The sequence below is a fragment of the Camelus ferus genome, chromosome 17 (assembly GCF_009834535.1).
Source record: "Camelus ferus isolate YT-003-E chromosome 17, BCGSAC_Cfer_1.0, whole genome shotgun sequence".
In the NCBI taxonomy this organism is placed as follows: domain Eukaryota; kingdom Metazoa; phylum Chordata; class Mammalia; order Artiodactyla; family Camelidae; genus Camelus; species Camelus ferus.
Window position 1 is genome coordinate 24,524,511 of NC_045712.1, and position 27,074 is coordinate 24,551,584.

General features: G+C 37.3%; 1 protein-coding gene and 1 long non-coding RNA gene across 10 annotated transcripts in view; both read right to left on the minus strand.

Moving 5' to 3' along the window:
• The window catches only part of DOCK3 (dedicator of cytokinesis 3), a 299,241-nt gene that overhangs the window by 113,663 nt on the left and 158,504 nt on the right, over nucleotides 1-27,074 (minus strand). For 8 of the 9 annotated variants that reach the window (XM_032458413.1, XM_032458418.1, XM_032458411.1 and 5 more), the window contains exons 10-12: nucleotides 7,173-7,254; nucleotides 2,410-2,470; nucleotides 994-1,141 (exon numbers count right to left, since the gene is read on the minus strand). In XM_032458413.1, coding sequence (XP_032314304.1) covers nucleotides 994-1,141; nucleotides 2,410-2,470; nucleotides 7,173-7,254 — 291 coding nt within the window. The remainder of the gene's footprint in view (nucleotides 1-993; nucleotides 1,142-2,409; nucleotides 2,471-7,172; nucleotides 7,255-27,074) is intronic. The other variant, XM_032458419.1, reaches the window with a different exon arrangement.
• LOC116657142 lies at nucleotides 8,957-25,478 on the minus strand. The gene is made up of 3 exons (XR_004312161.1): nucleotides 25,320-25,478; nucleotides 9,309-9,318; nucleotides 8,957-8,966 (listed from the first exon to the last, which is right to left on the minus strand). It is a non-coding gene; the product is annotated as an uncharacterized LOC116657142 (long non-coding RNA).

A 27,074-nucleotide genomic window follows, 5' to 3' on the forward strand; every position in this document is an offset into this window, starting at 1 on the left:
GGTTAATACGGCGATTTGGGCTTTCATTTTGAAATTAATGAAATGTGGTTGATTATACAAAGACCAAATTAAGCACAGTTGTGAATTTAGTTCACGTGATGACTGAATCAGACAGAACAGATAATAGAGAAAAATACCCACAAATACTATGGTGAAGATATATTAACCTGGTGATTGACGGTGTTAGATTTAATTTGCAAAACCAATACTGAGTTAAAACCAAAAGAGGACAGATGTTTTTTTAAAAAATTCTCACAATTAGAAATATACTTGCTTTAAAAACTCACTAAACTCACCACTGAGCATGTTTTCAGTGCTATGATTCATGCCTAAGTCTCTATAAGCAAAGACAGATAATATACTTGGATTCTGTTTCTTTTTTGTGTTTTCTTCTAGTGCTTAACAAGAGTCAGGAGGATACACACTGCAGATCCCCTGGCTAATGAACACTGAAAATAATGCCATGCTTAGCTAGATGTGACTTATAGATCTGTGGTGGCAGAAATCAAGAGTGAAACCTCAGCATCTCAGAAAAACTGACTTTTCTACAAAGACAGGACAACCTGACTCATGATCATTCTTTGAAGTAATCTACTTCAGTAGCCAGCTCAGTTACAATAGCTGGTGGGCAAGTATTAGACACAGATGACTCTTTTATATCCAAGACACATGAGAAACGAGATTTTTGGCTTTCCTTTAAATAAGGTCGGTTAGTCTTACATAGAAGAGGAAATGTGTACTACCAGACTTTTACTTTGGAATAGAAAGTTCCAAGTTCAGAGGCTTCAGAATCACCTGGCAAGTTTATTAAAAACACAACTTGCCTGGGCCCCACCCCAAACCTTAGATGGAAATCTTTGCATTTTCAAAAAATTCCCTATCCTACATATCCTGATGATTCTTTGCCCTGCAAAGCTCAAGAAATGCTACTCTTAAGGGCAGTGCTGGGGATGTCTTATGTTGCAGATAATATTTCTGATGTCTATTACTCACGTGTAAACCTTAAGAACAAAATCTTTTTCTTCCTTTAATTCTGTGAGCGACTGCAGGACATCCAGGATGCTTAGGACCGCACAGCCATATGGTCGCCGGTAGTGCAGGTGAGCAGGGCCCTTCTTGGAGTCATTCAGGAGCATCCGGCCTGGAGCACAGCAGAAAACACCAGTCAGACCAAGAACTCCATGCTCCTCTACAGCATCACTGAATTGCCATGCAAGGATGCCAGAGCTAGAGGCACTTTAGAGATCCTCTGAATTGGAGACTAAAGACAAAGAAAGCCACTTAAAGATGCAAGGATATTTATGTGGAGGAATGCCAAACAAGCCTCTGGCCAGGGCTCTTCCCTTGCACCACATTCAATTAATCTCACCACCCACCTCAACACCAACAGTCCATTTATTAATCATATGAGAATAAAACAGTGGTTTCATGAATTTCTTAGAAAAACCAGTGTGCTAATAGATATAAACTTCTTAGACGTATTAAAGATACACAGTTTAGTATTTTAGCTGCCAGGTAAAAACCATATATACACAGATAAGGAGGGCAACGTGCTATTCTTCTAACCAAATTCTGCTGTCAAAGCTGCTCCCAAACCACTGTGGGAGTGAGAATAGTCTCATAAAGTGGATGGGAGCTTCTCTGAGCTGCTTACCAAGGCCGTGCCTACAACTGCAAGAAGACTTGCAAATGAAAGACTGGAACCTCAACAAATGCTTTATTAAGTGTGGCAAAACAAAAAAGAAAAGTACAGCAAAATTGTTTGGTTGGCAAAGGATTAAAAATACTCTTTGACAAAAATGTCCAAGACACGGCAGAACCCAAATCTATTAAGGAAGACTTGGTTAGTCTCAGGCCCCCAAATTATGTCAGAAACTTGAAATAAGACTGGACAAATGGACCACAGGTAGTAAAAAATCACCTTTTTTTCATCTTGGGTGGGGGAGAAGTGAGATACCATCCATCTACTGCAGTAATGACAGAAACTCTAATTTTGTGGAAAATAGCATAGATACATACTTTTGGATACAAAACATAGCAAAGGCCATTCACTATTGAGCTGGCAACCCGAGAAAGTTGTTATAAGATCTCTGAGGCAGAGGGCTAGCACAGAGACAGGGCATTAGATGGAGAGAATGTCAAAAAGCAGACCACTCGAAATAAAGAGTATGGGTCCAAAAACAAATACGAAGCAGAAAATTTCAAGTGAGAAAAAAATGAATTCATTTATATCAAACTCGGCTACTACAGCAGATGAACTTAAGGTAGAGCTCTGATACCAGCTGGATGCTAACGCTGAGTCCTGAAGTAACAGGTAAGAGTGAGGGAGACGACAAAGGGCATACACAGTAGATACTCATCTCAAGCTGGGCTGGTCTTAGTCATGTGAATGGATAAAGTGGACCGTACCTATGCGTATCACATGGGCAACTATATATAAATCTCTCTTCATATCTTTGCTGCTCAGATCCTAAGAAAAGAGAAAAAAGTAAGTAAATTAAGGCATTAAATACGCAGAAAACAATTAAAATTCCATTTCGAGCCTCACAATGGTTTGCTTTCGTCGCTTTTTAGCATATGTTAAAGGTCTGGGAAGGGGATTAAGGCATATAGCAGTTTAGTGTTTATAAGATTCCTGCAGTAAAAGTTTGGATATCTTACATGTCTTTGAAAGTTTATTTTACTGACAATTTTTTCCAGCTTTTATTTAGACCACCTAACAAATAGCTACGAAACTTCCCACTTTAGAAATTGTCATGATATTGCCTTATCCATGTTTATTCTAATATCACACAAAAACATTTTGTAATAAAAGAAGTTTTTACTACAGAAAAAAATGGGAAAACATTAAAGAGTTCTTTAATGACTGAATTTCTGAAAGTTTTATTTTCTACTAATTTTACATTTATTCTGTTGTCCACAAAAGATTATTATACACTAGATATGTTCCTTTGAAAAGAGATTAATTTGATTTTAGTGAAACCTCAATAATTTGATCTCCCACTTTTAAATTCGGATATGTATCATTTGTACTAAAGTATAAAGCTAAAAATAACTATCTGGAAAACTTTAAGGGCCTTCTTTAAGTAAACAAATCTGATCCAGAATCAGCAGCTTTTAAAACTAGACTTATGAAAATAATTTTACATATTGAGTTATTTATGTTTAGAACACATTTTGAAATAAAATGTTTGAGTATATATTTAAACTTTGTTTAACATGTTATACATGAAATAATAAAACTCCCTTTAACATATATTCTGTTTCAGACTTTTTACCAGGTCATCAGCTTGCTGCTCACTCTCAGCCATTGTTATGAATTAATGATGACTGATATAGTAACCTCTGCCCTTAAAGGGACAGGTTCCTGTGATTTCCCTTTTGCTTCTAGGAAAAGATTCCTTGGTCCTAGGTATATGAAAGAAAAGGAGACATTAAAAAATAATGTGTAATGGGGAAATTGAAGCTTTTAGATTCTAGATGGTTATAATATCTTGCCGAATTCTTGATGGAATAATGAACTATGCTGATAATGAAATAGGTTACAAAATAATTCAACATAAATTGGTATCTCTGGAATCAAAACGGTATATTTTTACATGAAAGTTGTCTTTTGATATTGAAAAAAGATGTTTCAGGCTCTATTTCACTATTTCCTTTCATTTAAAATGATATCCTCAAAACACCACTGTATTTTGACACATTAAGATGGCTACTAAAATACAAACAAATTTAAAACCAGATTACCATTTTAATGTAATTTTGGGGATTGAAACATGTCTATTACTGAAGGATATATAAATGTTTGGCACATTTCAAAGTGAAATGGTTCCTTCTACATAGCTTGAATTGTGTTAATCCAAACTATCAAATGATTAGTATAATTATAAATTCCCATATACCTAAATAATTCAAGCCAGTTACCAAAGATGACCAAACACTAACCATATGGGTTATATACAAGAGCATGGGACCTCTCCCTTGGCTCTGTTCAAGTGACTAAAAGGAAGAAGCCTTAAATATAACTTACGGTATTTTCTAAGTGGATAGGCAGGGGCTCTTTATGACCATGTTGTACATGGTACCCAGAACTCTCTGTGGTATTTATTTGAGGTCAATAAAAATAAGATGATAATAATCAGTACAAGAAAATCATTTAAGTAAAATTATTATTTGTGAGTTCTACATAATTTCAATGTCAGAGGTCCATGTAAAAGCTATCTTATTAAATATAAGTACATGGTTAAACACAGTTACCACAGAGTTACAAAACATACACTCTCTAAGTACCAAGTGTGGCTATCTATGTCACAAAACCTGTAAAACTAAGAAGGGAAGAGAGGTGACTCATCTACCATTCATCTGGTGAGCAGGGTTTGAATTTAGATTTACTCACTGGGTAATACCCTTCCATCCTATATAACTAGGAAGCTGATTCCCAAGCTGGTGGGTAGAGAGGGCAGTAACTCAGGGATCAGCATCTTGGCTCAGTTACTAATGTTTCATTTAAAACATGGAAAAGTCAATGCACTTCCTTGTGCCTGGACTATATCCTTTTCCTGTAGAGATAATGGGATTTACAAATACAAAACACAGCCAATTTATTCATTCTCATGCTGCAGAAAAGAACATAATATTTTAATAAATGATGTTGCTACACAATAACCAAGTTCATTCTTAATCTCAAGAAATCACTACCTAAAATTCTATTTTGAAATGTGAAAGAATGCAAATAAATGTAAAAAATACAATGCCAACTAGTTTATGCAAAACAATACAAGTTCATTTTCTGAGTTGGTCACTCAATTATAACAGAAAATAAACATATATTCATTTATTTATGTAACAAATCATTATTGAGACCTTAGTACTTGCCAGGCACTTGTGGGAGGCACTGGATATGTAGTAAAGAGTAAATATACAGACGTGCTCTCTCATGCTCATACACACAGCCACTGTCAATCATGAAAGTCATCAGAATCCTCACTGATTTAGACATTCACGTAAATGTGAAACACCTCTTCTTGGATAAAATTCTTCCTGCACAGGAAGCTCTGAAATCTAATATGGTCAGAAAAAAACAGGCTTTACCAAGAACAGGACTGTGCATGGATAATGTGACCATCTGTAATGTGGCTCCGAAGTCAGCTTGAGTAACCTTGCAGAACTGCTCTGCTTGTATGGTTCCCTTTCTTTGATGCTAAGGTAAGCTAACAGGTGGCACTGACCACAACTGTCATTTTCTCTGTAACACATAGCCAATCTGGAGAATGCCTTTGGCTCACAAGAGGAATTCAAGTCTCAGATAATTAGAAAACAGGTTCTATCAAAATTATTACTTCATATGGCTTAAAGTAAAACATGAAAATCCTGGCTAGCACCATCTTGTTCAAAAATCCTGTGTGCTTTGAAAAAATTTCTCAAATCATTTTTGGAATCTTTTTTTAAAAAAAAATCCAGGACTGTACTGCAAAGGGAATTATAAAAGTGGGTATTTTTAGCAGTCTTGTGCCTTCCCGTTGTGGCAGAGTAACCGCACATCGTAAGTATTATGTGCATCTCTGATTTATAAAGCTGGAGCTACAGCTTAGGCCTCTGGGCTCATACAGATAATTAAAATGCTGCTAAGTGAAAATTTTGATTTACTGTAATTACATTCAAATACCGTCATAATTAAGTTCATTTTTCAAGAGACAAGGACTGCACTCATCATCTTCAAGGACAGTACACACACACAGCTCTGTTCCCAAAATGCCAAAGAACAAGGAATCAAAGATTTCTTTTGCTGCTTTAGCCAAATAATATCGAGATCCAGGATCTAGAAAAATCTCTTAAGGTCACTGAGACATTCTAGACAAATGGGTATCTCATCTCACTCTAATACTGTTTCAGAAAGGTGCCCCCAGAGAACCATGTCAGTGTTTAGTCACTCTTACTTCAGAGGCTCTCTCCTAAAATTCTAACCTAAATCCCATCAACCGCAATGTGGATTCTTTCCCTCGTTCTTCTCCTACTGAAGAGTACTGATCTTTCCAGACTAAACCATCTCAACTCCCTTAGCCACCTTCATGGATCTGCTTTTCCTGCTTTTTCTTCCTGAATTATCTCCTAAGCTTTGAAAGCTTTCAATAAAAGTTATCCCTGTAAAACTGGCTTCTGATTCTGCAGTAACATCATTCGAGGTTTTGATAGATAAAGTTGTAGTAAATGAACAAAAAAGTCAAGAAAACAAATCCAATTTTATCTCTTAGAGAAAGTTACACATCACAGCCCTAGGTAAGTCCCATTTATGTTTAAGAGGCACACCACAAGCTTTGAAACACCTGACTGTCATCCATCAATCACACACAAGAGCAGTGGCACTGTGACACCATCACATCTCCCTGCACTCAAGAGGTTTTGATGTAGCTCAGTATCACTGAAGCAGATCAAAGAATCCACAATAGTCAAAACTGGTTTAAAATTGTGACACGGTCTTGTTTTCTTCAGCAAATTAGTTACTCAAAAAAATAAAGCTGAACAGTTAAGTTTTGTAACTGGATAAAAAATTTTAGTAGATCAGAATCAACTTAAAGAATACACAAGGATTATGAGGCTTAGCACCTTTCAATAAACAGGTTACCAAGCCTTCTCTGAGCTCATGAGTCCATGATCTCAGAGACCATGAATCACAGCATAGTTATTCAGAAAAAAACTAAAGTATGGATCATGGCAGGAAAAGACTCTCTGTTTGGTATTTGAAAGAGGAGGACTACCTAGTTTGTCTCTATTTATATGAACTCACTAAAACTCTGCAAAGCTGTAAATCTGCTGGGTGCCTTTATAGAAACTATACTTACACAAAGAGAAATTCCCCATAGTCTTCAATAAGAATAGTAAGAAAGACTTTTCTCAGATAGTAAGTATCTATTATATTAAATAGCTTCTAAAATGCGTATCAGTAAAAGGTACTTGATTGTATTTCTTTAACAAAAATTTCAAATAATAACTGTAGCTAATTTCAGTTTTCTTAAATATTTCATTAAAACCTGATAGAAACATAAATCAAGTTCTATTCTCCGCAGCATGTGGGGGAAATAATAATAAATGCTTGTTGCCAGGGCAACAATATCCACATAGCAGGACCCTGGTTAGAGTCAATAGCAGAGAAGGGAAAGAGAATTTGCACATACTGTAAAAAGGGCACACATTCGTTCTATCTTCTCTGGGTTCCTTGGCCCACCATTCTTGTTCAGTCTCACCAGAAACCGCTCACTGAAACGTAGGAGAGAGAAACAAAGAAATGTAAAGGACCGCATGCTCCAGAACAAATAAAAAGGGCATTTATAGAGAAACCCTAAACACCTTCAGAACAGCTCAAAGTGACAGGCGAGGCCAAAAGTACATGCCTAGTGGCAGGAGACTATCTTGCAAAGCAACATGCATTAGAGACTACACACTGCTTAACAGGTGCTGTAGTTTATCTGCCAGTTGTGGCTCTTATCTCCCTAAAAGTGTGTGTTCCCTGAGGGCACCAATGAGGACTGCATCTTTTATTTTCCCAAAGTACCCTCAAAGCTTTGGGTATGATAGTAAGCCCATAAGAAGCACATACATTCTTTGATGTGAACAAATAGATCATCATAAAAATATCAATCATACTAGGTCCAAAAGAGCTTACATTATCCAGTTTACATTTTCCTATATAACTTTTGAGAATCATTTTAGGGCTAAGAAAAAAATGTTGCAGGGGCTTACAAAAATTGGGTGAAAAGTCAAAAAGAAATAATGTACTATAACTAAAGCTGTAATCAGAATTTAATAGGGCCATTAAAATATTTTATTTCCGAAACAATGCAGGTTAATTCCTAAAGGAAATTATTGGACTGAAATGCTTTAGAAATAGTGCTTTTCCAACATCTGAAGAAATGTCTCCTTGCTCTCTTATCTCCTTCCTGTCCCTCCCCAGGATCTTATTCCCATCTCTTTATCCCAAGGATCTCTACCAACTATAACAGGAAAATTGAGCCATGCCACAGATGAAGTATGTGATTCTAAAAGTAATTTACTTCTGTGCCCAGAGTCATGTACTATTTACACATATGAGGTATCAGTAAAAGGGCCAACACTAAATATTACATTAGAATTATAAGATGTGTTATAATATCAACTGCACAGGTTGCTTAGTTTGTTCATGTACTCATTTACTCAACAAAGTTATTAAATTCTCTGTGCTAAACATGGGAACAGAAATGTGAAAACAATATATACAAGGCACTTTACTTCCTAGAGCTCATGGCCCTGGTAGGCAGTTAAATGTGCAGAAATGAAGCTCAGGAACGATCTGGGTCAGATATAAATTTGAGATTCTTCAGCTAGGGGATTAGATGAGAATCAGCAGGAAATATGCACAGAATGAGAAGAAAAAAGGGCTTTGGTTAGAATCCTGGGGGATACTGATATTTAAGAAATAGTTAAAAGAATTAGCAAAGTAGACATGTAGGGACAAACAGAAAGGCCAGAAAAACAAACAAACAAACAAACAAAACAAACAGGATGGTGAGATGCTATACTAGTTAAGGGAAAAAAGTATCTGAAAGAGGAAGGAGGAATCAGTGAGGCCCAAGGTCATTGGGAATCACCGGAAACAACAACAAAACAGTGTCCACCGGATGTTAGGACAGAGATCATTGGTGATCCTGGCAAAAACCATTTTAGCAGAATGACAGAGAAAGAGGTCAGTGTGTAGAGTAAGAAATAAGGAAGCAGAAATAGTCTTTGAAGACTCTTTGAAGAGGTGAAGAGGGGAAAGTGATGAACTTTTAGTTAAATGGGCAGGTTGAGTTGAGGGAAGTCTCTGTTTATAAAGATGGATAACCCTCATGTACATATTCAATTAATTTTCAATAAAAGTATCAAAATTCAGTAAGGGAGCACAGTAGTCTCAACAAATGGTGCTGAACAATCCATGTAAAAAAAAAATGAATCTTGATCCTTGCCTATAAGAAATTAACTTGAATTGATCATAGACCTAAACATAAAAGCTAAAAGTATAAAACTGTAAGAATACATACAAGAAAAATGAGACAAGTACCTCTGTGTATCTTATTCACTTTTGTATTTCCATATTTAGCACACAGTAGAAAAATCTTTGTGATCTTGGATTATTAAGCAAATACCGTGAATCACAACAAAATAACAAACTGGACTTTATCAAAATGAAAACCATCTTCTCTTTGAAAGACACTGCTAAGAAAATGAAAAGACAAGCTACAGACTGGAAGAAAGTATTTACAAAAACTCACCTAAGAAGGGACTGTATCGGAAACATATAAAAAACTCAGAACTTAATAATAAGTAACAACTCAAAAAATGGACAAAAAAATCTGAACAGATCTTTTCCAAAGACTATAAGGGATGGCAAGTAAGCTCAAGAAAACATCATTAGTAACTAGAGAAATGTAAATTAAAATGCACAGTGAGATATCACTACACACCTACTGGAATGGCTAAAATTAAAAATTGAATCTACCAAGGATTGGCAAGAATGCAGAGCAATTAGAACTCTCATAAACTGTTGAGGAGAATGCAAAGTGGTACTCTGCAAAACAGCCTGACAGTTTATATAAAGTTAAGCATACACTTACTGTATGACCCAATAATTCTCTTCCTAGCTATTTACTCAGGAGAAATGAAAACATGTGTCCACACAAAGACTTGTACGTGAATGTTTATAGCAGCTTTATTCATAACAGCCAGAAACAGTAAAGAATCCAAATGTTCATCAGAGATGAACAGATAATCCACACAACGGTATATCCATACAACGGAATATTACTTCACAATAAAAAGAGCAAGCTACAAAGATTTATAATAATATGCATGAATCTCCAAAGCATTATGCTAAGGGAAAGAAATCAATCACAGAAGACCATATACTTACTATATGTTTCCATTCACATTAAATTCTATACAAAGTAACACCGTAGGGCTAGAAATCAGGTCAGGAGTTGCCAGGACTGAGGAAGGAGAACAAGAACTGATTGTTAAGGTGCCTAAAGGAAATTCTTGGGGTAGTAAATGCCCATTTCTTGACTATGGTGGTGGTTTTCCAACTACAGATTTATGAAAACTCACTAAACTCTGCATTAAACGGGTGAATTCTATTATATATATGTAAATCACAATTCAATAAACTTGACTTCAAAAAAAGATGGGCTACACCTAAGAACATTTACAGTCCAACGGAAAAATGCTAGCAGAAGGGGAGATACTGGAGACAGAGAGAGAAAAAATAATTGGTAAAGCCAAAGAGGTTCCTACCTCCTCAGAGAACTGCAAGAATACACAGGAGAGTAAAGGAGGAAACAGTATGTATAGATACAAATAAGCCTGTAGTTTTAGTAATCTGAAGTTGAGGCTTATCAGAGAAACAAGAACTAAGAACATAAAGGTAAAGTTAAAAAAAAAAAAGAAAAAAAGACAACCAAAAACATCAGGAAAAATTCTCAAGACCATCTGAAAGAAAATGTAGTAAGGAAAAGTAGAAGTTATGGTTGTCATGTGGACAAGAGGAGAGTGGAAAAAAGGACATTCAGTTGAGTCAATTCCTTCTCCAAAGAATAATCTTGAAACTTTATAAATCTCTCTGTCTCCTTTAGTACCACTAGATTAGGCTACCACTGGACTGTAGCTGGGATTACTATAACATATTCCCAATTGATCTCTCTACTTCCCTTTTTGCCTCTCTGTAATTCATTCTTCAAAAGACCTATCCTTTTAAAATGTGAATCAAATTATAACACTTCCCATCTTAAAATCTCTTTTCATATGGTTAAAGTGATTTTTTTTTATACAAGGGTATCAACACAATTCATGGAGGAAAGAATAGTATTTTTAACAAATGATGATGGGACAACTGGAAATTCACATGCAAAAGAATGAAGCTGAATCTCTATTTCACACTATATATAAAAATTAACTAAAAATGGATTACAGATGTAAATGTATGAGTGAAAACTATACAACTCTTAAAAGAAAACACAAGCATGCATCTTCATGACCTGGGATTAAGCAATAGTTTCTTAGGCAGGACTAGGATACTGAAAGCAAAAGCAATGAAAGAAAAAATAGATAAGCTGGACTAAATCAAAATCAGAAACTGTTGTGTTTCAATGTATACCATCAAGAAAGGGAAAGGCAATCCACAGAATGGAAGAAAATATTTTCAAATAATATACCTGATAAGGGACTTGTATATAGAATTTATAAAGAATTCTTACAAATCAATAATAAAAGGATTTCAATAGACATTTCTACAAAGATGATAAACAAATGGCCAATAAGGATATGAAAAGTTGTTCAACATTGTTAACCATTAGAGAAATGCAAATCAAAACCACAATGAAGGTACTGCTTCACTTCTACTAGAATGACTTTAATCAAAAAGACAGATAATAACAAGTGTTGGCAAGGAGGTAGAGAAATTGGAACCATCACACATTGCTGGTGGAATATAAAATGGTGCAGCCACTTTGGAAAACCATCTGGTAATTCCTCAAAAGATTAAGCATAGTTTAATATATGATCCAGCAATTCCACTCCTAAGTATATATCAAAGAGAAATGGAAATATATGGCCACCCAAACACTTGTACATGCACATTCATAGCACTACTATTCATAATAGCCAAAAGGTAAAAATAATCAAAATATCCATCAACAAATGAATAGACAAATAAAACATGGTAAGTATATTCATACAATGGAATATTATTTAGTCAAAAAAGGAATGACGTATTGATACTTGCTACAAGGTAGATGAACCTCATAAACATCATGCTGAGTGATAAAAGCCAGTCACAAAAGACCACATAGTGTATGATCTCATTTCTAGGAACTGTCCAAAACAGGCAAATCTATAGGAACAGAAAACAGATTAGTGGTATCCTAGAGCTAGGGGTTTGGGAGGAAACAGGGTAACTTTTAAAGGGTATGGAATTTCTCTTGGGAGTGATGAAAATGTTCTAAAATTGACTGTGGTAAAGTTTGCACAACTTCAATATACAAAGTCACTGAACTGTATCCACTAAATGAATGAATTCTACAGTGTGTGAAATCTATCTCCTAAAGCTGTTGCAACAAACAAACAAAAGCAACAACAATAAACCTTTTCTTGGCTTACTCTTGCTCTCAGATAAAATAAAAATCAGATCTCTAAGATGTGCAAGGCCTTATGTGGAACATTTGGCATATGTTTATAGCCCCATCTCACAAGAGCCTTTCTTATTACTCTCCACACACACACTGGTCTCCTAGATGTAAGTTTCCTGAACAAGTCAAGCTCACTCTTGCCTTAGGACCTTTGTACATACTATTACTCCTGCCTAGAATGCTACTCTTTCAGCCCAAGTGGCTCAGTTCAAACGTCAAGTTTCCCAGAGAAGCCAACTCTGATGATGTTAGCAAGAGCAATACCCCTCCCCCATTATCCTCTCTCTCCTTTACAGTACTTAGCACACACTAATTATTTTCTTTCTTTACCTATTATCTTTCTCTTACATGAGAGAATAAGCTCTTTAATAACAAGGACCTTTGCTTAGTGCTATATCTCATGTACTTTCAAGAGGCTAACCTAAGACAGGTGCTCAATAAATGTTGAATGAAATAAAGTGGAAATTCCCTTAAGAATTGCTGTGTGGTATATGGAAGCTTGCTGACAAAAGTCACCATAAACTGGATGGGTAGCATCACCATCGCACTGTGCAGAAACATGGATGGGCCAATACGGGCAAATAAGATGGTCAGCACAGAGCGAGAAAGAGCAAGAGATCAAGCATGCTGTGGCAGTCAGAGTCTCCCAGATGCTCACTAAAATCCATGTTTTCTGTCTCTTCTTGGGCAGTTCTTCCAGTGCCCACCTGAGCTTCACATTTCCTAGAGCCTTTCCTGCATCTGGTTTCATCTGGCCTTCTTTACAATTTGTGAAACTCAAAATAACTGCTTTTCCATTTCAAAGGGCTGTAGGTATACATCAAATTACTTCCTGTTTTGCTAGCTTTATAAATGGGTATGATAAATAAATGCTGTTTTCTGTTAACATTCAAACTATTTAAAGGCAAATATCTAACCAATGGCTCCTGATTTGGCAACAGCTGTTCTGCAAAGAAGTGATCAACACTGCTGGGAAATACTACATTAAACACAGTTAGCCAGGTTTCTACCCTCAGGACTTCTCAGAGGCTTAAAATACTGTGTTTAAGTTTAACGGGATAGGTGACTTCCGACCCCACAACCTGCCTTTGTGTAAGGAGATGGAGTCAGCACAAATATAGTTTGATAAATGCTAACTAAATCTATTTGCCAACTAGAGCTACAGTATCTCCTCCTATTTCCCAAAAGTGTGAAAGTAACTATGGCCAAAAGAGTAAAATTTATTTACAGAGATCTTACAAATATCCACATTTCTATATGAGAACAACAGGTCAGTTTTTCTCTTATCTGGATAAGAAAACCCATTCTTTCAAGAGAAAAAAGAGATGGTTAAATTCTTACTCTTCAATAAGCAATGTTATGAGAGAACTGCTCTATATTTACTTGTCTTTATGATGAGCTATGCATGAACAGTATATGAGGCTATATTAATTTCATATTATTGAGCAAGTTCTTACAAATGAAAACCGTAATTTGAATCTGTGACAAGTCTAATAGTGTCTTAATTTTAAGATCACTCGCTTTAATGAGAGTTCTAATTCCTGGGTGGCACTGCATTTCATACACTTCTCCATTGATGGGAATTCATGCATCCCTACAGCAAATGTTTGGTGACCAACAATGAGGCGCTAGTCTGTGCCAGGTGCTGAGGCAGAGATAAAGTTTCTAATCCTCAAGGAGGCTATTTCCTGAAGACTCTGCTTTGGAAATATAAGCACGCTTCTCAAATAAATTCAGAGGAATTCTCCCCACTCTTTCAATTTAATCTTCATGCTTCTCATTTGGTCCTCTATGGAGATGGATGCTAACTACTTAGCATCTCTCTCATGATAACCTCCCAGGTGCTTGAAAGCAGCAAGTAGCCCCAAGGCCATACTACACTGTAAAACCCAAAAGATTAGGAAATCTATAATATTTCCTCACAGACGCATTTTCCAATTTAGATCCTTGGCTTTATTTCTCAAGTTCTTCAGGTTTTCCCATTTCATTCTAAATCACAGAGAGCAGAAAGGAATAAATGGGTTTCATAAAGGTAAATCAGTGCTGTGGCTTTCAAATTTATTTTTAGAATCAACTTTTCCCTTCTTTTCAACAAAACCGTACACTATTCACCAACATATGAAAAATTTAAAGACAGAGATACTTCGGTTGAATTAGACGCAGGGAGGAAGGACAAGAGCAGGAACCCTCCATACTCAGGCCTCTCTCCTCACCATTACCTGTCTGTGAGACACTTCAAGGCTCCAAAGAACATTTTTATGACTCCTAGTACAGTTTAAGAGTTCTTCTCAGCTTTCCTCCCTCCTTTTTATTCTTTCAACAAGCATTCATGAACTCCTACCATGTTCCAGAAACTGAGCTAGATGCTGGGAATATAGAAATGAAATGGTCCCTCTCCTCAAGATTCTGAGTCTAGTGGGATAGACATACATAAACCCAAAACTGCAACACAACATGCAAATGCTATAATTAATTGCACAGAAAGAGGCTGACAAGCTTCATCGGGATGAGGATAGGCTGCCTAAATGAGATACTGGGCCAAATTCTTGCAATATTGCTAGGCTTCTGGCATTTGGTAAAGGGTAGTTAGAGATGAAGAGAAGGGGATACCAAGAGAAGAGTGTGCCAAGTGCAGACCCTCTTAAGTATGAGGCAGCATGTTAATGGGGAAGCTTAGGTCATGAGTTAAGAGGGCACTGGAGAGCCAGGGCATGGTCAAAATTGTCATGCAACACAGAGTGGGCAAACCCATGGTATTAATTACATGTGAGGGTTCACCAAGCTTGGCTATCACCAGGAGTACCTGCCAGCTTATTAAAAGTGCAGATTCCTGTGCCTCATCCCAGGTCTTCTGGATCAGAATCTCTAGAGGAAAGAACTCCTGGAGGGAGTCCAAGAATCTGTATTTTTAAAAAGGTCTCCATTGGTTGTTATGATCAGCAAGTTTGGAAAACCCCATTATGTGCCTTACAGAGGCTTGAGGGTTCAAATATGAGAAGCCATGTTGATCTCATAGTTTTTTAGAAAGATCACTTGGGCAGCAGTGTGGAAAGCAGATTGATAAAGTACAAAACGCTCCAGAGACAAAATAAGTAGTTCCGGAAAGCTATGATGCAATTCTGGGACTCAACACAGGTGAATGGATGTGAGATATATTCAGGGGATAGAGCTGAGCAGGTTTAGCAGTTAACCGAATGTGGCAGTGTCAATGAGAGAAGATACAAGGAGGAAGATACAAAGTTCAGATGTGCATGCTGAATACGAGATCTCTCTGGGATGTGTAGGTGAACAAAAAACAGGCAGCTAAAAGCCCAAGTCTGAAGCTCAGGGAAAAGATGTGGTTGGGAGACAGTCCTGGTACAGCAGCAGCAGCACCAGCCACTTAATGAGTGTTTTTTGTGTACCAGGCGTTGTATAAAGTGTTTCTTTTCTTGCCTAATTGCATTTAATCTGCTTAACAGGTATTTCACCTCTGAAGAAACTGAGAGTCAAACTTTTCTGACTTGAGATAAAAAAGTAGAGAGTGGTAAGGCTAGAATTCAAATCTGAAGCCGTTTGACTTCAAAGCCCATGCTTTGTCTGTATTTCATCTTATGAAATGAGCATTGAAAAAAAAAGTTTGCGGTGGAAGTGGGGAGGGGATCCCTGGGCAACTATATCCGGGAAATGCTGCAAACCACATCCTGCCCGAGAGATGCACAGTGAGCATCTGAGTTGCACAGGCTCCCAGAGGTGCTGGGTGAAGGAAACGGAGCTATTCCCAGGATTCCTATCACACACATGGGGCACCCTGATCCTTCTGATTAGAAACTCTATGACAAGCCCCATTCCAGCTCTGCTGACGGCACCTAGTCTCTTTGAAGTTCATGGCATTCCCACCCAGAAGACTGAGAGATCAGAAGGGCAATACCTTGCCTAATATGGAATAAGCAGAGACTCTTGAATGACAAAAAATCCCAGAAAACAGATTATTTTCCTTTTCTCTAAAGCAAAAGAGACACATGAGTAAATCTGTTATCACATATTCTCAAAGTTTTAATAGCGTTTCTGTAATTATACAGCCCCTGTAGGGTCTTTAGAAATCAGGCACTTCTCATGAAAATGAACTAAATGGTAACTTAACGATCAGTTACATGGGGAGTTGCAAACAGATGTTTTTACTCTAATGATTTATGCTCTCACCCAGGATAAGGCTCCCGATTCTAACGATAAAAATCATGTTAATGAATAAATGGGGGTGAAGTGAGGGTGAGGCTCTACTGACAGGACAGCACAACACTGAGTCAGTTTATCTTTGCCATCTCTAACATTCAAGTCTTAATGCTTCTGAGGAAGGTGTACCTCTGTGTGGGGAAGCTGGGGGTGGGGTGGGGAATGACCCTGCTATATACTTTGCTAATGACGGACTAAAGAAGTGCCACACTTTTACACTTCTCAGCTGAAGGGCAAGCAGTCTGAAGTATTACAGAAAAGTAATGCTAGCCCTTGATGTCAAGCAATGTTAGAACAGCAGCCATTTCTCTCTACTCGGGAACACCTCTTTTGTCTGGTATAGACAAATGTACCCTTTGTAAACAGGTTCTTTGCAACTTCCCAAGAGTAACCCAGACTGAGTACATAATCCTGAAAGAAATGCTGACAAATCAATAAATGAATGAAGTTTGAAAGAAACAATTTATCCAAGAATTCTTTCATCAAGTGTACAGAATGCTACCTCTTAATTTATCCGATTGCACTTAAATGTAAGACCAAGCACTGTCAGAAAAATAAAGCTTTTAAAAGAAAATCACTGATAACATGGTCTAATGTTTCCCTATTTATTTATTACAATGTTTTCCAATTTATTTACTATGCAAACTGGAAAGATTTAAACAAATGCTAAAGTGTGCTTGCTCCCTAAGGCCTCATGTAAAAATACTGTCTTGGTGATAATAATACAGAAATAAATGTCTTTTATGAAAGATTATACCCCAGATATTCCAATCAAGGCATTTCCTAATGAATATTCTAATAACTGGAAGAAGATAACCTCAAAAATTCATTCTTTCGCTAGCAGGATCTGACTGCAAGTAAATTTGAAAGAGCAAACAGCATTCTCTCCAGGAATTTAATTTCTGAGACTTTTCACAGCCTTCAAAGTCAGGCTTTGGAATTTCTATATAACACAATGAAAATGACACAAACACACACCAAGGTTTTGAACAGGACAAATGGCAATTACCAATGTGTGTACTACATTTCAGAGTTTATCAGCACCTTCATACAGTAATTTATGTGATAAATAGGAACCTGGGAGGAATACTCCAAGTTTTCCATGAAAAGAGTTATCTTCCTGATCTCGCTCCCCGTTCCCTCATTACCTACACTTATACTTACTGATACTCTTTTGTTCTGTGATTTCCATTTCTTTGGCTCTTTGTTCAAAATGTGAACATTGTTCTTTTTAATTTCATTCCTTTACTCACTACACATGTTTTCTCTCTGGCATGATACAGGGAAAGAGGAATACATATTCATAGATGAAAGAAAAATCATGGTATTTGTTTAAGGCTGTTCCTGGTCTGCCATATAAAACACACACACACATTTCTACAAATTTGGCCTGTTGTAATTATGTAATTCTTCTGATTAAGGATACCAGAATACATGTTATTTACACTTATTAACTTGTTCTTGTCACTAATTCTGCTATTGTTTCAGTGCCTCGGTGAGGCAAAGTCTTGCTGTTTAATATGATATTATATGTCATGAGGGAGTCCTGATGGGAAAGGCAGAGTTTATAGAAACCAAAATAAACATACTCAGAAGAAACAGGAAAATCTTGACTGTTTCCTGAATAGAAGCTAGAAACCTCAGCCAACCTGAAAACCAGATAAATATTTAAATCTGTCAGATATTTCACTAGATATTTTCTAGGCTTTTAAAGTATAAAACTGAGAAGCTCAGGAATAATCTCAGGGAACAGCAGCAAATAAAGATTTCCTAAGTACTAAAACTTTGAAAGAAGTATTTAGGAACTCTAATTTTTTTTTAAGTTTAAGATATAGAAACCATGTCTACTGCACTATGTCAAATTCTTTTTTACTTTCCTTTAATATGGAAAATTGGTTATATTATTTTAAAAACAATCTTACAGTAACATAGCTAGTAATGTATAGAGATAAGACTTTAAGTCTCAATGCTCCAAAGTCTGCACTAATCCTGTACATAATTGTCTTTTGTGATATATATTTAAATAGTGAAAATGAGATTTAATATTGATAAAAAAGTAAACCAATTTAAAAATAGTACATAACTCTAAGCATTATATATGTAGAAATTGTGCACAAATGGAAGCACTTGAGACCACAAAGGACTTTTTCCTTAATTTTCCTCTTTGGCTTCATGTCTTTCCCTCCTCTTGGTATCCTGTGCACATGGACCAAGTCTACCCTTTCTGCCATGGCCCTCCACAACCAGTTCACCAGATCACTCAGTCCACCAGGTTCCATGCCATGCCACACAATGTGACAGGCACTAGCCACATGTAATTGTGAATATTTAAGTTTAATTAAAATTAATAAAATTAGCAACTCAGTTCTCAGTCATGCTAGCCATGTATCAAGTGCTAAACAGCAAATGTATCTAGTGGCTACCACGCATACCATAATGTTCTACCATAAACAGAACATTTATATTATCCTAAAAAGTTCTATTGGACACTATAGCTCTATAGGGGAGGGGTGGTCACCGAGACAAATGGCTCTGTACTACTGCATAGCAGCATTGCTCCAAAGCACAAAATTACAGTGCTGGCAACACTAGGGTCAGGATACACAGATGGGGTATTGGGGGTGAAGGAAAGGTGTTCAGAGGGCCAGGGCAAGAAATGGCACTCTCCAGGGCAGGAGTTCCTGATCTCTAAGGCTTAGAAATGGGCATGTGAGAGGCAAGGAGACATCTGAGAACCTAGCAGTCAAAGTATAGATGAAGACATCTACACATATGGGGTGAACTAAAATTTTGTGAGCCAGGAATACAGGTCCCAAGTGAGGCAGTCTGAGATGTCAATGGCCAGGGATCTGGGACAAGAATCTAGGAAGGTCAGATAGGATATAAAAAACTGCCAGTGAACAGGTTCCATGTAGTCTGCCCTTTGGCCCCTTCTGAACTTTTTGTTGAGAGTGGGGCAGACTTGAAACCCAGATGTGTACATAGAGTAATTTTCAGCTTCATGAAAAATGTGCTCTATCTGTGCCTGGGGCTGGGACAAAACAGCCAGATATTTGTGCAGACTTGGGATGGGAACTTGGCAGTTTCTGAGTACTCTAGTAAGTATAGGTTACACATTATTTTTAAGTAAATGCAACCTCTTTTCTGCATTCAGAACGTTACAGCAGTTAGCACAAATTCACTGCACGTGTTAAAACAGGCCTAATCATCTCTGACCTGCCAGCCAGGGTACTAAAGGGTAATCTTACGACACAGACATAGTCTGTGTTTGGAGACTCCATTTTTGCCCTCTCCATTTATTTTACATTTCCTATAGATTTAGGTGGGCCATAAATAAATGAACATCTTCTGAGGCCCAAGCCTTTCGGGAATACATCCAAGTATCTTCTGTAGCCTTCTATCTCTAGGCACTCCAACCTCCAGGTCAGTCTATCAATTACTGCTAGACATATTTTCTGCAGATATGGCTTAAACAATACGACTCTTCTCATAAAAAGAGAAACTTTCAGAGATGCTCCATCTCTGCAGATAAAGCCTCCTCCTGGTAGTCCATGCTTTGTAGCATCTGTCCTCTCCCTGACTTTCCAGGTTCCCCTACTGCCATCAACATACCTGATAGCCTTTCCCTAAAAGTACTTATTTGTTCACTGCATCCTGTCTCCCTGCTTCTCTCTGCTGCTCAAACCCTGCCTATCCTTTGAAGGTACTGCTCAAGCATTTGGTATCACAAAGGTTTCTGTGAACCATCAGTCAGGAGGGACCTATTCTTTCTCTAACATCTAACCAATAATGGCAGTGACTCTACCAGGGTAGCATTAGAGCTAGTTGTGTACGTATGTGACAACTTCTCTGTGCAGAGAAGAGTTAATATAGCAGGACTGAGACTGCTATCCCTAGAAAAACCTGCCTGCAAGGCTGGCTTTTGCCTGGCATCTGGGAATTTGGCTCTTGGAGTGTTTCCAACAGTTAAGGGTGGCTCACCATGCCTAGACTGTTTACGTGAACAATATGGTTTATGCTGAACACTTCCTTCCCTTCTGGGAATTTTGTATATGCTAAGCAGGGGGTAGGGGGTGCCTACGTGACAGGCCCCAACGAATGCTGGTTGCTGGGTCTCTAATGGGCTTCTTAGCCAGAAACACTGCACACGTTACTGCATTTTCACTGCTGGAAGAATGTGCTATGTGTGACCCCTCATGTGAAGGAGAGGGTATACGGAAGCCTGCACAAGGATCCCTTCAGACCTTCCTTACAACCCACCTGTGTATCCTTACTGGGTCATTGTAAAAAACCTCAGCTATGAGTAAGACTATATGCTGAGTCCCACAAGTTCTTCTAGTGAAGGACAAGAGGTTGTCCTGGGGGTCTCCAACACATCTTTTAAGTCCAGTGTCCTTGTCTGTAAAGCAGCAGAGATTGTATGTCCTACATCTCTGCAACCCTCAAAGACTCAAGTACAGAATTTACAGCTTAAAGAGACTTACTAAATAAAAATAAATTTTACCTAATAAAATCTTGTTGTCTTTTAATAACTTTATAAAAACAACACAATTAAAATACCAAGGTAGCTGAGGGCAAAATGAGAAAATAATAAAGGGGCAGTTTTCCCCAAAGAAGACTCCAATATATATACACAAAGCTTTTTCCTGCTTTAAAGGCTCTCATGGGCTCCATAGCAATAAATGAACATTCTGAATGTGCCTGCTGCTGCCACAGGGCTCTGATGACATCTTAGCTTGATGGAATCTCTCTGCTATCTTGCCTCCCAGGCAAAGCTAACAGAGATTCGGTCACTTGAGGTCTCAGGGGAGGCTGTCTGCCAGGTGCCCAGCAAAAGCGGGGCCTCTGTGGTAGAAAGAATCTTTGCAGTGGCAATAGACCTATATTTGCCCTTTCTGTCTTTCAGAAGCCCAGCTAAAGCATACAAAACCACTGACGCTTGGACTCAAGAGCAAAGTTCTGACATGTGTAATAACAATGATAATTGTGAATACTTACTGAAATTTTCTATCTGCCAAGGCCTAATCTAGGGACCCTGCATGTATTAACACAATGATGAAGCAGACACTACTATTTTATAGCTGACGAAATGGAAGTACAGAGGGGTTAAGCAGCCCAGCTTATCTGGCAGCACTAATCAGGGTAAGGCAGGTAGGCTCCAGCAGGAGTGTGAGTTCAGAGAGTTGAGGACAAGGGCAAGGAGAGACCTCAGAAGTTAAGTCCAGGAATCCTGATGCGTCCTGACTTACAAGGCTGAGGCAGGAGAATTTTAAGCAGGGCTGATATTAGGGATAGAGCATGGCTAGATTGAGCTATCCTCATGGACAGGAGGATAAAACCACAGACTGGTCATGGCTGACCACACTCTGGTTAAGAGCAGAGTGTGGAGGCAGCAGGTGGGGAGGGATAAATTGGGAATTCAGGATTTGTAGATACTAACTACTACATATAAAATAGATAAACAACAAGGTCCTACTGTATAGCACAGGGAACTATATTCAATACATGTAATGGCCTATAGTGAAAAAGAGTAGGAAGAGGAATATATATATATATGTATAAATTTATATAAATAAATGCTGTATACCAGAAATTAACAACACTGTAAACTGACCATACTTCAATAAAAAAAAATTTTAGAAAAGAACATTCTCTAATACCATATAAAAAAATAAACTCAAGATGGACCTAAATGTAAGACTGGATACTATAAAACTACTAGAGGAAAACATAGGCAGAAAACCCTCTGACATAAGCTGAAGCAATATTTTTTTGGATCAGTCTCCGAAAGCAAAGGAAATTGAAACAAAAATAAACAAATGGGATCTAATTAACTTAAAAGCTTTTGCACAGCAAAGGAAACCATCAACAAAATGAAAAGATGATCTACTGAGTGGGAGAAAATATTTTTAAATAATATGACTGATAAAGGGTTAATATCCAATGTACAAAAACAGCTCATACAACTCAACAGCAAAAAATAAACAACCCGATTAAAAACTGGGCAGAGGAACTGAATAGACATTTTTCCAAAGAGGAAAAGCAGATGGCATAAAAGACCCATGAAAAGACGCTCAACATCATTAATCATCAGGGAAATGCATATCAAAACCACAATGACATATTACCTCACACCTGTCAGAACGGCTATCAAGAAAAAGAACACAAATAACACACGTTTGTGAGGATGTGGGAGAAAGGAACCCTCATACACTGTTGGTGAGAATGTAAATTGGTGCAACCACTGTGGAAAACAATACAGAGGTTTCTCAAAAAACTAAAAATAGAACTGCCATATGTCCCAGTGATTCCACTCTTGGGTATCTATCAAACAAACAAAAACACTAACTGTAAAAGAGATATGCAGCCTAATGTTCAAAGGAGTCTTATTTACAAATGTCAAGATATGGAAGCAACCTAAGTGTCCATCAACAGATGAATGGATAAAGAAGATGTGGTGTGTATAATATATATACACACACACAACGGAATACTACTCAGCCATAAAAAGAATGACATTTTGCCATTTGCAACAACATAGATGGACTTGGAGGGCATTACACTAAGTGAAAAACTAAGTGAAATAAGTCAAAGACAAATACTATATGATATCACTTAAATGTGAAATTTAAAAAATACAACAAACTACTGACTATAACAGAAAAGAAGCAGACTCACAGATACAGAGAACAAACTAGTGGTTACCAGTGGGGAGAGGGAAGGCAAGAGGAGCATATAGGGATAGGGAATTAAGAGGTACAAACTACTAGGTATAAAATAAACTACAAGGATATATCATACAACATGGGGACTATAGCCGATATTTTACAATAACTATAAATGGAGTATAACCTTTAAAAACTGTGATCACTATATTATACATCTGTAACATATAATATTGTACGGCAACTACATGTCAATAAAAAATCTTTTTGCCCTGAGATGATCTCTAATAACTTCAGATTTAAATGTAGGCAGATGTTTTACACTGCTTTGTGAAGGCAGAGAAAATAATCCCTAGTTCATGAAGAAATGCCTCTGGTTCTCACAGAAACACTTCCAATCACCACAAGTTGTGTCTCAGCGAATCTTGCCTCAGAGATCCTCCAAGATTGTGACTCTAACGACACTAGCCACAGGACTTATATTTGAGCTGTTTCTTTAAGCATCTGGTTTCCAGAGGAACACAAATTAGTTAAATCTCACCCAGCTAAATATATTTTAACAACAATAAAGCTCTTTGAAAGAAACACAAGAAATATAACAAACTTCAATCCTGTATTTTCTTTCATCTTTTCATATTTTCCTTCATCCACTACTTTGGAATCTCTTTAGCTGTATTCTGTAAATTTGAGATTTAAGATCATGAAAGAAATTAAGTCTGTGTTGGTATCAGAGTTGGTAACAGAAGCAAAAAGAAGGGAACATTCAGTTGCCTCAGAAAAGAGCAGGCCCCGGCTGGCACCGCATGTGTTTGAAGAGTAAAAGTCTCCTTGCACAGAAAGGTCTACACACCTCTCCTGAAAAAGGGCCGACAGCCTATTGTCAATTCACTGAATCACAGGACTTCCACTCCCATACCTTTAAAAGCTTCCTGACAGCTTATTTCCCAAAGCTGTGCTCATCACCTGGCTCAAAAAGCCTTCACAAAACACTTGGGGCTATGAAATTTCCTCTTAAAAAGCAGTCTCCTTAGCTGTTGTAGTACCTGAAACTGTCTTGTCTACATATTTACCAGTTGTGCTTTCCTGATAGCAGGGATTCTCTTGATCAGGAACATAACAGGGCTAGATCAGACATTCTTTGGCCGCACCAAGACTGCACATTTTGAGTAGGAAGAGATTGTCTCCTTGACCAAACTCTAGTCAGGTTCCTCTGAGTTTTTCAATGAGGTTTCCACTTCTAGACTTCCATGTCCTTCTTAGTTTGTTTAATAGTAGCAAGAATCCTGTGTTAAGTTGGTTTAGCCAGAATCCCCCACCTTCAATATATTACCCCCTCGGTATCAATTAGGCTCCTCATTCCCCATTACTCCCAGGTGATATCTGATCACACTGGCTTGCCTTCAGGAAGAATCTTGTTAGGCTAGTGTAGCCAGGATCCCCCCAACCCCTGATGTTTCTTTTTAGTAATTTTCCATCCCTTGACTTCTACTCTGGCTCACTGTCTATAAATCCCTACCTTCTCTTGTTGTAGTCATAACTGAGCCCAATCTCTCCCCTCTACTGCAAGACCCCACTGTAGTGGTCCTTGTATCTACTGCAACAATCCTGAACAAAGTCTGCTTGTCTCCACTAAGTGTCTGAATAATTCTTTTCTTTAACAAAGCCCTTAGTGGTGATATATCTCAACCTGGCCCTTGATATCTCTGGTAGATACTCTCTGCTGGTTTTTAGCAGATTGTGATCTGCAGTAGCCATATTTAAAAAGAAAAAAGCAGCTAAATGGTCTTTTGGACCAGAATGGCTGGAATGAATCCTTTGAGAATTGTCTTGTGCTGACAGTACCTAGTAGGAATTACCATCCCGAGGCATGGAGCCAAGCGGATGCTAGGAATAGAAATGACTAACCTGTGTGAATCGCTCTACTATGGCTTTGACCTTGAAGAAGGAGTAGAAATGGGGAAAAGAATGCCTTTAATATAAATTCAGCTAGATTCTACACAAAGTAATTTCTGCAACTACAGACTTAATGCTAAAAGTGTTTCTTGAGAGTTTATAACAAATAATTAATTTGATTAAGGTTATCAGTTCACTGCAAGCTCTGTAACATTTTGCTTGCACAGCTGACACTAAAGAACTGAGGGAGTGAATCAGTGTGTGCATATTATGGCAACTTTCTAGTTTTCAACTTAAGTTGAAAACTTGTTCAGAAGTTTACTGCCACTTTGTTCACAAAGGATTTTCCTCCTACCACAAGTTATATTTTCTTTTCCACTGTCTTTATAATTTTCACCTCTACTGTTTTGCAATTTTCTAAGAAAGACTAATTAAATTTAGCCACTAAGGTAACTCATTACTGTTTTGAATAATACCTAAAATCATACTTTCTTAATGTGGATTTGGCCCCTAAGACACCATGAACATGTACTTTTAGAATGTGAAGGAAGAAAGAACCAAAACAGTTTCAGGAACCTTCCATTATTGGGTAGATTTTAGAATTCCATTTATCTACTGACTTTTCAACTGTACCTCTTTGCATTATTTTACACATCCTTAACTTTTCACAGGCAATTTAGAGTTAATATCTTCCCATTTTACAAAAAATGCAGAAACTTTGTAACTGTGGAGGTTAAGTAACCACTCCCCAACCCTTTCTGCTATTCTTGTCATAGTCACTACATGTACATACATTAGAACACACTCAAGAAAATGTTACTTTTTTTTATACAGTCATTTTTTTAAATGAAGGGGAAAATATATTTACCATTTCCACAATATGCTTAATTCATTCCTGAATATCTGAGTTTCCCTTCGATTCTTTCTTTTAGCCTGGAGAACTTCTGTTAACAGGTCTTGCAGTGCAATTCTGCTGGTGACAAATTCTCTGTTTTCCTTTATCTGAAAATGTCTTTATTTTCTCTTCATCCTTGAAAGATCTTTTTTGCTGAATATATAATTTTGTGTTTGTTTGTCCTTCAACATTTAAAAGATGGCCTCTATAGTTTCTGATGAAAAGCCCATGATCACATGAATTGTTCCCGTGTACAACGTGTCATTTTTTACTAGATGCTTTTAAAATTTGTTATATTTACCCTGTTTGGTTTTGATGGGCTTCTTAAATCTGTAAATTTACGTCTTTCACAAAATTTGGGAAGTTATTTGCCATTATTTCTTCAAATGTTCTCTCTGTTCCATGCTTTTTCTTTTCTTCTGAAATTCCAATGTGGGCCTTTTGAAATAGTCACCCTAATGCTTTGTTGTTTATTTTGTTTTGCTTTAATATTTTTCTCTTTTCTTTAGACTGGATGATTTATATTGGTCTTCAAATTCACCAGTTCTCTCTGCTATCATCTCATGGTTCAATTAGTCTCTTCCAGTGATATTTTTATTCCAGTGACATTTTTATTTTTCAATTCTAAAATTTCCATCTGGTATTAAAAAGTTTTTTCTGTTGAAATTTTTACTATCTTTTCATTTACTGAAGATGTTATAATAGCTGCTTTAAAATCCTTGTCTGGTAATTTCAACATCTGATTTATCTCAGGATTGGCTTCTGTTGACTGTCTTTTCCCCTAAGACTGGTCATGTTTTCCTTGTTCTCTTATGTCCCATAATTTTGGGTTGTATCCTGGACATCATAGTTATGTTGTGAAGACTCTCGATATTCTTATATTCTTCTGAAGAGGGTCAGTTAGTATTTTTGTTTTAATAAGGAATTAACTTGGTTAGACTTAACCTGTAATCTGTTTCTCCTGTGACTGATGGCAGGTCAAACCTCAGTTTTCTCTTAGTCTTAGTTGCTAGCTGCTTTGAGTATGCCTTGCATATGTGTGACTGAGGGATCAGCCAGTGACATGGGAAGAGTTGATATATAAAGTTTGGGATTCTTTATCTCCTGCTCTCTTCTCTTCAGGACTCCCATCAGTGATCATGCTTGCCCCAAGCTCCGTCTCTTGGTACCTCAGGCTAAAAATATGGCAGGCTTCCTATTGGAGTTTTGGCTACTCCA